Source organism: Alligator sinensis, unplaced genomic scaffold (genome assembly GCF_000455745.1).
Source record: "Alligator sinensis unplaced genomic scaffold, ASM45574v1 scaffold165_1, whole genome shotgun sequence".
Taxonomy (NCBI): domain Eukaryota; kingdom Metazoa; phylum Chordata; order Crocodylia; family Alligatoridae; genus Alligator; species Alligator sinensis.
The window spans coordinates 397,232-409,719 of NW_005842054.1; the positions used below are offsets into that span (position 1 = coordinate 397,232).

A 12,488-nucleotide genomic window follows, 5' to 3' on the forward strand; every position below is an offset into this window, starting at 1 on the left:
GTGGTCCATGGGTGCAATCTGGCCTGCTATCTGGACCCACATGCCAAATCTGGCTGTGGCCCGACCCCACACAAGATCTGGCCATGGGCCATCCCCATGTGCCAGCGTAATCTGGTGCATAGAGCTATGTCAGCTTGTCCACAGGGCTCCCATGAGTCTAGAAATTTGGTGGCACAGGATGAGCTCCACTGCATTAAATCATTCTTATAGTACCAGTCATGTAATAATACTTTAAATTGTGATATTTCTACCATATAGGCTTATAAATTTAGAACATTTTAAAGAAATTTTGGTTGGTCATACATTATGATACATTATGATTTTGATCAGTTGTATGTTATGTTAACTCTGGTTTAGGCTAAGATTCAAATTTTGACATGTCTGAGAAATACACATCACCTACATCAGGATGGTGCTCTTCCTGCTCAATAGCCTGACCCAGTCTATTCTATCACAGCTCCCTCCTCAAGAATGTAAGACACATGAACTGTGACAATGACTTTTGTTGACTGTATTGAGAGTTCCCAAAGCTTTTGTACCTATTGATAGTGAAAATGAGTAAATAGACACCATAAACACCTCTGGGTGTGTGAGCCAGCCCATCATGCACCTTTTATCTAGAGATTATGGCTCTTTTCACCATAGGATAATTAGTTGCATCTCTATCTCTCCCATACTCAGAAAAATAACCCCACCAGCTTCCCCATAAGTTGCTCCTTGGGCAGAAGATATGCCGATTTGTAGAGCAATAAGAGTAGGAACAAAGACCAATTTTGCAAGATGGTGGGAGCCCACCACTCTAGCCACAACCTTTTCTTTCTCCTCAAGGGCCTTCTCACAGTTATAGCCACTCTTCTGCCTTCTTCATGGAAGTAAAGCTGTAATATTTCAAGCTTCCTTCCTCCTCCTGCATGTTCTTTAGACTGTTTAAGCAGGAAAAGGTCATTCTGCATTGCCACTGAGCCACAATTTTGCTTTTGTGAAAGGCATAGTCAGTCCCCTAAGTTACTCTCATAACCTTGTAGTCAGAACAAGCGTTTCTCATGGCTTCTGAAGTCATGGCCATTACTGAAATATTATCAGCAACTGCCACAACACAGAGGAAAGGATCCCTGTTTCTTGTGTCCTGAAGGTGACTGTCTTCTCTCAGTCTCATTTTTACCTATACCCTTTCTGCCAGTAGTCAAAGGCTCTATGGCAAAGATGTACACCAGCAGCTTCTGCAGGCACCTTTGTTTCACCTCTTAATTTAGAGTAACTGGCCTTGACGCCTGTTTTTGATTGACCAGAGAAACATGAGCTGAGTTCAAATACATAGTTTGCAGCCAATGAATGAAAGTGTATGGAATTCCATATTATTGTAGTGTTCTTCATAAATAATCATTTGCAATGTGGCAAAAAATCTTGCTTTGTTCAAGGTAGTAAATAAATCCTTCTGACTCTTCTCCGGCCCTGGTTGCAAACATCTCAAAAAGGTCCGCCAGTGAATCCAAAATAAGCTTGTCCTAATTGTGCTCAATCAGCATGAATGAGAGACATGCCACTTGAGCTAACTTGAGAAGTAGTGACCTGAAAAAATGTTTTAGTCCATAGTGGCTGGAAATACATGAGATGCTGACTGCGCAGTCGTTACCGCATAGCCATTTAGTACTGGCATAAACTTGAGATGTATAAACTTGAGATATACTTGTATATACTTTAGATGTATAAACAAGTACTAAATGGCAGTGCAGTAACTACAGTTACTGTTAGTAGCATCACTGAATGGCTTTTTTTGTGATGCTGGCTGTGCAGTAGCCCAGACTACGCAGTAGCACCACGTCATGCTTGCTGCCATGCAATGCTACTGTGCAGTAGTCGTGGGCTACTGTGCAGTCAGCATCTTGTGTAGACATAGGCCACTAAGCATGGACTATAAATGGGACTCAAGTTGCCCAAGGACATTGTGTTTTCCATTGTGCTGTATATTCTTACCCTCATTCTCTAGCTGCAGTAGTGGCTTGTGCTATCAAAGTACTATATACTAGGCACGTCTACATGAAAATTTACTACTCATTTGACTAATTAACTGTGCAGCAAACTTCTCAGCATCTCCATGTGTGTCACTGTTAGGGTGCATGAAACTAATGAATTCCACAGCAGGGTAGTACTTGTAGATACATACTCCTATCTTGTAAATATGAGCACTACCCTGTTGCCGAGATTTTTCATGTGCAGCAATGCACATGTAGATGCGGACTAACTGGCTGGGGCAGGAGGGTGCTTTAATGCAGGGGCTGCCTGCTAGCTAGCCCCACACTAGAGCACCCTCATGTCCCAGTCAGTCCCTCTGCAGCACATTGAACTTGGTCAGAGCAGCCCTGGGCTGGCAGACTGACCCCTGAGCCTCCTGGCAGCTGGGGCCGCTCTGATCAGGCTCCATGTGCCACAAATGAATAAACTCTGGACCTGATTGCTTTGGAATTAGTTGCTTTTGGACACATGGTCAAAGGGTGTGCCTGGGAGCAAAACGCTCTGGAGCAATAAGCTCTGGAGTTTATTCACGTGCACTTGTTGCACATGTAGATATGCCCATGGTGTATTATATAAGGTGTACATCCTCCTATCTTCTCTCAAGGCAAGCTAAAATATACTTTAAGTTTTTTTCATGATAGGACCAGACTATTCATTTGTAAAATTTTCAAATTAATTAGACTATAACTAATAAAAATGGAGATGGGTAGGCACTATTGATAAACTTTACCTTAGGCAAAGGGGCAGCATAGGCTCATGCACTATTTAAGGTTTGCTGCAGGAAGCAATTTTACCTTATTTGTGTGATCATTTATTATTTCCTGTGTTATTTAGCTACTTACCATATGTACAAGACAACTTGACCTTACCAGGAAAGCCTGCAAACTATACACCAGTGATGGAACCCTAATCCTTACTCTACCAGATTTAGTTGCATGGGCTGTGAGCAAATGTTTTAGGCAAAGTGTCTCAGACAAATGTGAAGAGACAACTGCAATGGAAGGTATGTCTTGGTTATTCTGCCTGTGGAAGGTAAAAAGTCAATCTAAAAAAATTCGTAAATTTGTAGTGAAGTTGCATGTGTATTTTGTTTGTATTGTGCTCCTTTTGATATATTTCATTTGAACAAAAATTAGTTATATATAAATATCAATTTTGGAAAATGTTAAAGTGAAGAAACTTGAGCTGATTTCTATAGAGTCCTATACCTATCGGGTGCTTAATTTAAGAATATAACTACTGTTATTGTATGTACAAATCATACTAGCTACTGCCTAGCTGCTTGTTTACTTGTATAAATTTTTAATTTAGATACTTAATTGTGTAGGCTAATTTGGTAGTATATTTTTTTTGCATGTGACCCTGATTTGTAAATCAGACCCATAATGGTAAGCTTCCATTAAATAAATGTCAAGTTATTATGAAACCAATTGAAGGCTACCGTATTTTCTCACATACCATGCACATCCCTTTTTTCCAAAAGCCATTTGGTGGAAATTGGGGTGAGCATGTTAAATGAGGAAATAGGATAATAGCAGCTTTTGCAGTATAAGATTATGCAAGGGGAACAGGAACAAGAAAGGAGCACCACACATGGGCAGTGCAGTGAGCACATAGGGCTTTACAGCCAGCAGTGAGGGAGCCCTGCATGCTCATTCTGTGGTCCCTGTGTAGCACATTGAGCATTACTTTCTTTCCCTCAGCAGAGGTCATACTACAGAAGCTCCTGCTGATTCAGGAGGTGATTTTTCTGGCACCCTAGCTTGGGCTTCACTGTATTTCCTTTCTTGCCAGCTGCAATAGGACAGCTGTAGCTGCTTTAACTCCCTAGCTGCTGGCTGGCTGTAGACAGGTCCTCCCTCAGCAGTGGGGTTTGTTAGCAGCAGCTTAAGGCTATCCCTTCAGCTTGTGCAGCATCTCTTTCCCCTTTTCTCCCCGTTCCCCAACAACCATTTCACTTTGTTAAAAGGACACCTTTGAGTTGCTACTGGGGCAGAACCTACTGTTGCAAATGCTGCTGTTCAGGGAAAAATTGTCCATGACCAGCCAGCAGGTAGGGGTCAACAAAGCAGTCATTTGTTGCTTCCTCCTACTACAGCTGCCTATATTTATGCTGCTGGCAAAAATAATGTTTTTCTTTCCTTCACTCTCCCTTCTGAAAACAGGAGCATATCTTCTTGGGGGGGGCATGTGGTAAGAGAGTAAATATGGTACTACTTGTATACAAGGTGACATATTCCAGATGAGGGTTTTATAGGCTTTTCAACATAATTGCTCAATGCCAATTACATTTTATCTTTTTGATAGGTTTATATGTAAATATGCAACAATCTATATGTTTGAGTAAGCAGGTAAAAAGGAAGAATTGAAGTGGCAACTCCATTTTTATCTATTAATATATTGAGAGAGGTAGAAAATATTAGTAAAGATGTAACAAACCCCATTTTAGCAATAAATGAATTTACTATTTGTTACAGAACCTCAGCCCTGAAATTCAGATATAGTTCAGGATTATGACTATCCCAAAGTTTGGAAGCATTTAGTTCCTCACCTTTTGTTTGAGCTTATTGCTAATAATTACTGCATATCGTTTATTACTAGAATTAATTACAAGAATCAAGGACCCAATTCAATAATGAATGTAAGCACAAGCTTAAAACCCAGGTATTTCAGTGAGTTTTAAGTAAATGTGCTTAAATACTTTATTGAATCAGGGCAGGGGCAGAGCTAGATGCAAGAGTTTTAAAAGGGGATGTGAACTTTAAAAAAAAATGGTCTGCAGAGGTAGCTGCACCCTGCTTACTCCCCCTGTGTGCTCAGCAGCACCTTCCCTCCTTCCCATTCCCCTTACTCCCTCTCTACTCTTCTGGAGTGTGGGAGGAGTGGAGATACTACAGTCCTTGCCATTTCTGCCTGGCTCCAGCTAGGACTGCAGGTACCAGCTGCTTGGAGAGTTGGGCTCAGCTGGAGATATCAGTGATGGTAGGCAGGTTTCCCTTTCTATTGTGTTCCCCACCAGCCCAGGAACAGATACAAGGAGGGAGAATCTGCTCCTTGTACAGCCTGGATGGAGCAAGCTAGGGGCAGTTTTGGAGATGCTTCTGGATTAGTTGAGGGCAGCAGCAATGACAGGTATGACATTGAAGGGTGGGAGGCAAGACAGCAGTGAAGGTGGGGGCAGGGGAGGGAAGGGAGAATCCTTGTCTTTTTGGGGGTCTTAAAGCCCCTGACTGCTGCTTCCACATCATTGTTTGAAAGGTGGGGAGTGCAACCTCTGGATCCACACCTGAATCAAGGAGTATATGGCTTATAAGGGAAAAAAGATTTTCAAATAATTTTCTATGCAGAAAATCTGCAGTTACCTTTGGGGCTATTAAAATTAATATATGTAGGTTGCTTTATTATGTATGACAAATAATGTGTTAGAGCTCATGCACTTTAGGTCTGTAAGTCAGAATCACTTTTCTTTTTTTGTGACTGAAGATGATCAAATGTTTCATGTAACACTACAGCAATATTCCTTCATGGGATAAGGAGCACTTTCAGGTGTAATACACTACATGTTATCGAGTTTACTTGGATGATATAAAACTACCCCTTCTGTGATGGTGCCATGTATTCCATTTGAAATCCAATTTTGTTTTGCATGGTAATATTACCAATGCTCTTTATTATATAGTTATAGCATGTATAGTGTCCATGATTACTATTTACAAAAGTGTTCCTAAATTGCTAAGGATCTTTGGAAAGAAAAACCCTACAAAGTTACTGGTCATCTTCTAGTTATATGCAATAGTAGAGCTCTGCCTCCATGTGTCCTAATTCTGTTGAGAGCTCCAGGAAGACAAAATGGTGTGGGCCTTAAAGGTACAAACAGAAGGAGGTGTGGGAGAGAAATTCAGCTTGAGATGTAAGGAGGAGATTTGCAAATGCACAAAGGGGAGCTAAACACCCAATTACTTTTGAAGTTCAGTGACAGTTGGGCATGCCTTTGTGCCTTTGAAAATAGCCCCCTGAGGGTTAATTCCTTAGCTCTGTCCCCAACTTCTGCTAGTTTACCATTTTTTACCCTTTCCTAATTTCTTATTTTAATTTGTAGCCTTTAATATTTTTTCTCTCTGTCCATACTCATGCATTCCTCATCTGATCCTGTGACTGCTACTACGTCCTCTCTCCCTCAGATAATCAATACTGTCTTCCACTCCCTCTTAAAACATATTAAAGTTCAATGAAAGCTGATAATAGAGAGTTGATTATATGCTAGATATCCCTTCACATTACTAAGATGAAAAAACAGGTGGTCTAGTCAATGATGTACTAGGAAGGGGGCAGGCAGGAAGGGTACCAGTTATTCAGTGATTCTTTTCAAGGCTGCCTAGATCATCTTAATCTGCCTTGATAAAACTGATTTCATGAATTAACAATTTATAAACTTGATGAGAAATAGAATCATGTCTAATACAAAGTGAGCCAATTCTAATGAGAGGCTTCATGTAAGATAGCATGCTGCCTGGAGAACTAATAAATGAAAAAGGAGAAAATGCAGAAAAGATAAATCCCTCTCACAAAGTTAGTAGGTTAAAATCAGATACTTAAATACATGAAAGAGGGTAAAGCTGGAGAAGGGAAAGTTGAACCAAATAAAAATAGAATACATGAAGAAAGTTTGAAAAAATAGGAAAACATCTACACTTAGTTCAAAATACTATATAGACAACTCCTGCTTAGCCATCTTAATTGGTTCTTGAAAAACCGAGCGTTAAGTGAAACGAACATTAAATGAAACCAAAAGTATTTGATGACCCAAAATGGCAACCGCAAGTGCTTTTAATGGCCCAAGACGGTGACTGCAGTGTTATAATGAAACTCACTGAGAGCTAAGTGGAATCAGGTATCAATTTAAAATGAGCATTATAGAGAAATAGCGCTAAGTGAAACAGTCTTGAGCGAGGGTTGCCTGTAGTTATTCATTGTGCCTCTACTGAACATAAATTTGCAAATAAAATCACTAGTATAAAGCCTTGTAACCAAAAACTTTAGAGATATTTAGGTCAGATTCTGATTAGGGCAGGGGAATATGAAATGTAATATTGGATGCTTTTGTGTTTTAACATTTTATTTTGTGAGCCATACAATTTAGCCATATCATAACCCTGAGTGATAGAAGCCGAAGGGCTATATGAACATTAATATATGTCATTTTCATGCTATAAACAATGACTGCTTTTGCTGGTCAACAAAAACCATGGTTTTTAATTCTGTTTAAAAAGCCAACATTTTAAAATGTTTTATTTAATGTTATTACATCAAAACATTGCAAAAAGCTGAAATTCAACTAGAGGTTGATGTGAAATAGTATGAGCATGGCAAGATAGGGAGGGAATACTCAAGATCAGTGTTCCTAAGAAATGCTGCTTGTGTGTACCCTATTAACTGACTTTGCTGAAACTGCTCAGAATATTCCAGTTTTATTCAGAGAGGATATGATTAAAATTAGAGAAAATATATTTTCTCTATCAGGCAAACTGACTGAACTCCTGGTTTCAGTGTAAAACAGGACACATTCTTAATTACAGCATCTTGCTCTTTCCATTACAATAGGTAAATAGGAGTTCACTACTGTATTATACTATACAATAACTAATATAATAGGTAAATAGAGTGGGTTTATGAGAGTTTTCTTCCAAAAGATAGAGAACTCTCACAAAAAGTCCTTATCCATATTTACTTTTCTAACCTTCTTGGCTAAGTACAACAGTCCAAAAGCCCAAGGTGGAATCAATTCAATCGTTTCAGCTTAGTCTAAGCTGTGTAGATTGAACCAATAAGCAAGTGAACAGACATTCACATTTGATTCCAGAAATGCAGCCACATGCCTTCAGTGGCCCAGGACAGAAGCTGGGGAAGGGGGTGGGGCAAGAGCATGCATCCCTGCTCAGCTGGAGAAGATGGCTTGAAGCTGGAGGGGATCTGGGACAGAAGTTTAATAACCGATTTAACCTAAATCAGCTAAGTCTGATAATACATCCATCCAGATTTATCCTAACCAGTTTTGGACATTTTGAAAGTGGTTTATGTTCACTGAACTTCTGCTGTGTTACAGATTTGAACTTGATCATTTATACCAGTTTGTGTAATTTCTCTCTCTAGCCCCTGTGATTTTCACTTGTACACTTCCTTTATCCTCAAAGATTAATGCTTGAGATTCATCATGGTTTTACGCACACCATTTCCTTTCCTACACATAAAATTACTTTGTAATGTATATGTCTCTAGTGGGTTATGGAATAGAGAAAATCCCACACAATTTACTGATTCATTTGATGCACTGGCTGGGGAAATTTTTAGCTACTTGCACGATTTCACAATGATTACACTCTTAATTCATACAACACAATTTTATTTTAAAATTCTTTGCTACGCATCTAACACTGCTTAGCTTTAAGAAATACCACAAACATTAAGAACACAATAACTACATATATCAGAAACAATGCTCCAAATGCACTTCCTTCCCAAACAATGCTATAAGAATTAGTATTACAAAAACAACTACAATTACAACTAAAAGTTAAATTTGAATCAATACTATTATTTTTCATAATATACTTACAATCCTAGAATTCCAAGAAGCCAAACACCTAAATATGGTTTCATTCCTCAGTAGTACAATTTAATGGGTTGGCCTCAGTAGTACGGCTCAACAGGCTCGCCTCAGCAATATGTTTCAATGGTCTGGCCTCAATACTGATAGGACTAAGTCCCCTTCCTTCAGTCCCTTTTGGGCGCTCTGCAGCTTCAGCGTGAACTAAGAGATTCGTGTTCACGGAGAGGGTGGTTCAGGTGATCAGTCTGATCCGGCCTACACTTGCGATTCTTCCTTTGATGTTCTGCAAGTGAGGTTACCTCCAAATTGGGACAGTAGGTTACAGTTTTTATTGAGTGAGTTGCCATCTTGGGCCCCTCCTACCCAAACCTGTCACTACTCCCAAATTTGGGCTCAGATCTTACTCAACAGATTCTTTTGCTTGGTAATCAGTTTCTTTTGTTGACTATTTTAATACTTTGGGGAATTTCCTTTCTTTCCAGTCTTTTCAAAGGCTCCTAGGGTTTGATTTCTTGGAATGTGGGATGTTTGCTTAAGGGTCCTTTTTAGGTTAACTTTGTTAAAGGCCTCTAAAGATAAAATTCAAGAGTTAAAACTTTGAGCAAAGTCAGGACCTTCCGCACGTAGGCCAAAACAATGGCCTAGATAAGAAGATGAATCTTGTCTTCTTCCTAAACTGGCGAATAGGCAACTATTACAAACATTCAAATATATAGTCAGTATATAGTCACTAACAAAGGCCACACCCCCATCCCCTTGTCTCTTCCATCATGTCACATTACCAATTAATGCTGCTCCAAAAATGGTATCTTTAAGCTTTTGTAACTCTAGCTAATTGAGTTTTTATTGCTTCATAGCCAGTGTATAAACATAAGTTGTAATCTTAATTAAACTAATAAGATGGCATAAACATTTTATCTTGAAGTGATATAAAGAGAAACTGTTGATATTTTTCTCAAAATACAAAGATAAGCAAATGGAGAAAGAGAAGATAAAATCGGCTTTATGCCTGGCAACTCCAGAAAGTTTGAACATGATTGATGATTCTCTGCTTACCAACATTCTCAGAAAGCCTATTGAGATCTGGGTTTCCTGTGGAGAGCCTTTTTTGCCTTTGAATGGTATGAGTTCTTTTTTTCCACCTCTTTACAAGGATAGAGTTACGTAGAAACAAACAGTTTCCTTAAGCCAAGCTCAGAAAGAACCCATATTTCAGGGTTTCTGCTTTTTACCTTTAGGGGCTAAGAAATAATTCCATTGGTCTTCCCTCTGCTCTTCTTCAATACATAGCATGACTTTTGAGGGTTTTTAAGTTCCTTGGAATAATCAGATGTTGGCTACAGCTGAAAATGGAGATTGTCTGGGGTGTAGTGGTGTTCCTATTCTAGTGGTATACCACTCAAGTGGTTGGTTATTGGGTCTTGCTCATTCTTCATATTTAAACTGATTTCCAGGGGATTAGGAAGGAATTTTCCTCCATATTCAAAGGGCAAGAATGAGTAGACTGTTTGTTTGACTTGCCTTTGTAATGTGGGTCGTGGTCATAGGATCATCAGGGCATATTTTATCTTATGAAGTCCCTGTTATTTCAGGGACTGTTGATGGTCTGAGGTCTCTCCTACTCTTTTCCTGTGAAACTGTTTTTTTGGGGGGTTTTTTTTTAAACTAAATATCCTAAATCTATAATGAGTGTTACTGGTTTCTTAATGTGGCTACTACCATACACAGGAAGTAGCAAAGTAGTTTTTATGGACACTTTTGGAAAAGAGACTGAAGCAGATTCTAAATTTTTTCCAATCCAAAATGTTTTATTTAGTGAGGAAAGTATTTAAACACACTTTTTCTGACAAAAGTTATGCTGATATGATGACATAACACATATTTATGTCATTTGCATGACTCACATGATTAAAATTAATTATATGCTTTAAGTTAGGGTTCTTAAAGGGACTGATATGGCCAGTTAACCATAATTGAGATCATTTTAACCCTTTGGCTAATATTTAAATTTCAATTTAAACTTACAAAATCAATGGAATTCCACATTGACAATAAAGTGAACTGTTGAAAGTTTATTCAGGCATGATACTAGGTATTTACTGATACCTTGAGAATTAATTGAACATTATCATTTTGATAATGCAAATCCCTCTATTCATAGGTGCATGTTAAAACAAGATGGTCTAAAATAGTCTTACTCTATCAATGCTGGAAGAGTAAATGAAGTACTATATTTATTCAATTAATACACGTTTTTGTGTCTTGTTCTGCTAAGATATTTCATAAGCTTTACATTCTCCCATAGTTTCTTTTGAGGACCCTTCCAAAGTCCCTGTCTAAGTACAGATGTTCAAAAAACCCATGGTGAAAGTGCTTTAACTCTTGAACTTCACTTAAAGTGCCATAATTTAGAGTGCATTTGAACCAAACAGACATTTGCCATTCAGTCTCACTCTGCCCAGGGCAGAGTGAGATGGTCCCAGAGGAACTCCCCCATATTTCCCAGCATGCCCTATGGACTTGGAAGCTCCTGAGTGCAGCCAAATGAGCAAGCCATCCCTGACTGGCTGCCTGGTGCGGAAGATGAGTGTTCCACCCCGCCACTGCTCTATCAGTGTCAGGAATCAAACAGACATTTGCCATTCAGTCTCACTCTGCCCAGGGCAGAGTGAGATGGTCCCAGAGGAACTCCCCCATATTTCCCAGCATGCCCTATGGACTTGGAAGCTCCTGAGTGCAGCCAAATGAGCAAGCCATCCCTGACTGGCTGCCTGGTGCGGAAGATGAGTGTTCCACCCCGCCACTGCTCTATCAGTGTCAGGAATCAGAGAATCACCAATATGAGTGTTCCCCCCCGCCACTGCTCTATCAGTGTCAGGAATCAGAGAATCACAGAGAAGCAGGGCTGGAAGGGACCTCCATGCTGGGTTAGGATGCAGAGGTCTGGATCCAGGTTGGGGAGCCCATCTGCCAAGTGCCAGTAGTGGCAGGCTGGAGGGGTACTGGAGCTGTGATGGGAGCTGAGAGTAACTGTCCCATTTGGATTTGCCACAGATTGGAGGAAGGAAGGGTTCCAGAGCATGATCGCTTGGGGCCAAGCTGGAGACAGACATGGACATATGCGCAATCCCAAGCTCTGCTCCCTGCAGAGAGCCAGCAGGGGTAGCAATGCAGTGCTGGGAACTCTAGCATGGGGGTGGAAAATAGGATCCCCTGCAGGATTGCCCCCCACAGCTTCCCAGCTTGGGTCTTGGTGGGAGACAGGGCCGGGCCCCTCCTATAGCAGGGATATTCATTTCCCACCCCTCCCCTGCCAGAGTTCCCAGTGCAGCAAAAAGCAGTGCTTCATTGCTGCTCCTGTCTGCATCTGGGGGTGGGGAGAAGGAAGCGGGGCTTAGCCCAGCCCTCACTAAGACCTGAACTGGGAATTTGCAAGGGACCTGCCCAGCAGGGAGGCTTCTTCCCCCCAACTGCAACCAGGAGCTACAGCACAGCACCCTGCTGTCAGGGGGTGGGGGTGGCAGGCAGCCCTGTCCCCACCCAGACTGGAGCTGGGGGGGTGGCATCTGGCAGGGGGCTCCTTTACCAATCCCTCCTGCCAAAGTTCCTGGCACAGCAAAAAGTGGCACTGCACTGCAGTGCCTGGTTGCAGCTGGGGTGAAGGAGCCACCCCCAGCTGAGCTGTGGCATACTGTGGAGCCAGGGCTGCTGCAGGGACACAGAGCCCAGACCCATCCCCTGCAGCCTCCTCAGGTGGGCAGCAGCACACTCTGGGGCTGGGGGTGCTTTGGGGGAAAAGGGGTCTGGGCTCAGTCTCCCCTCAGCAGCCCTGACCCTAGGGCTTACTGCAGCCTGCCTGGGGGTGGGG

General features: G+C 41.1%; 1 protein-coding gene across 1 annotated transcript in view; it reads left to right on the forward strand.

Annotated features, from left to right (window-relative positions):
* The window catches only part of LOC102384942 (doublecortin domain-containing protein 5), a 96,521-nt gene that overhangs the window by 57,797 nt on the left and 26,236 nt on the right, over positions 1-12,488 (forward strand). Inside the window, 2 exon segments of the mRNA XM_025203352.1 lie at positions 2,848-3,016; positions 9,589-9,741. Of these exon segments, the coding sequence (XP_025059137.1) occupies positions 2,848-3,016; positions 9,589-9,741 (322 nt within the window).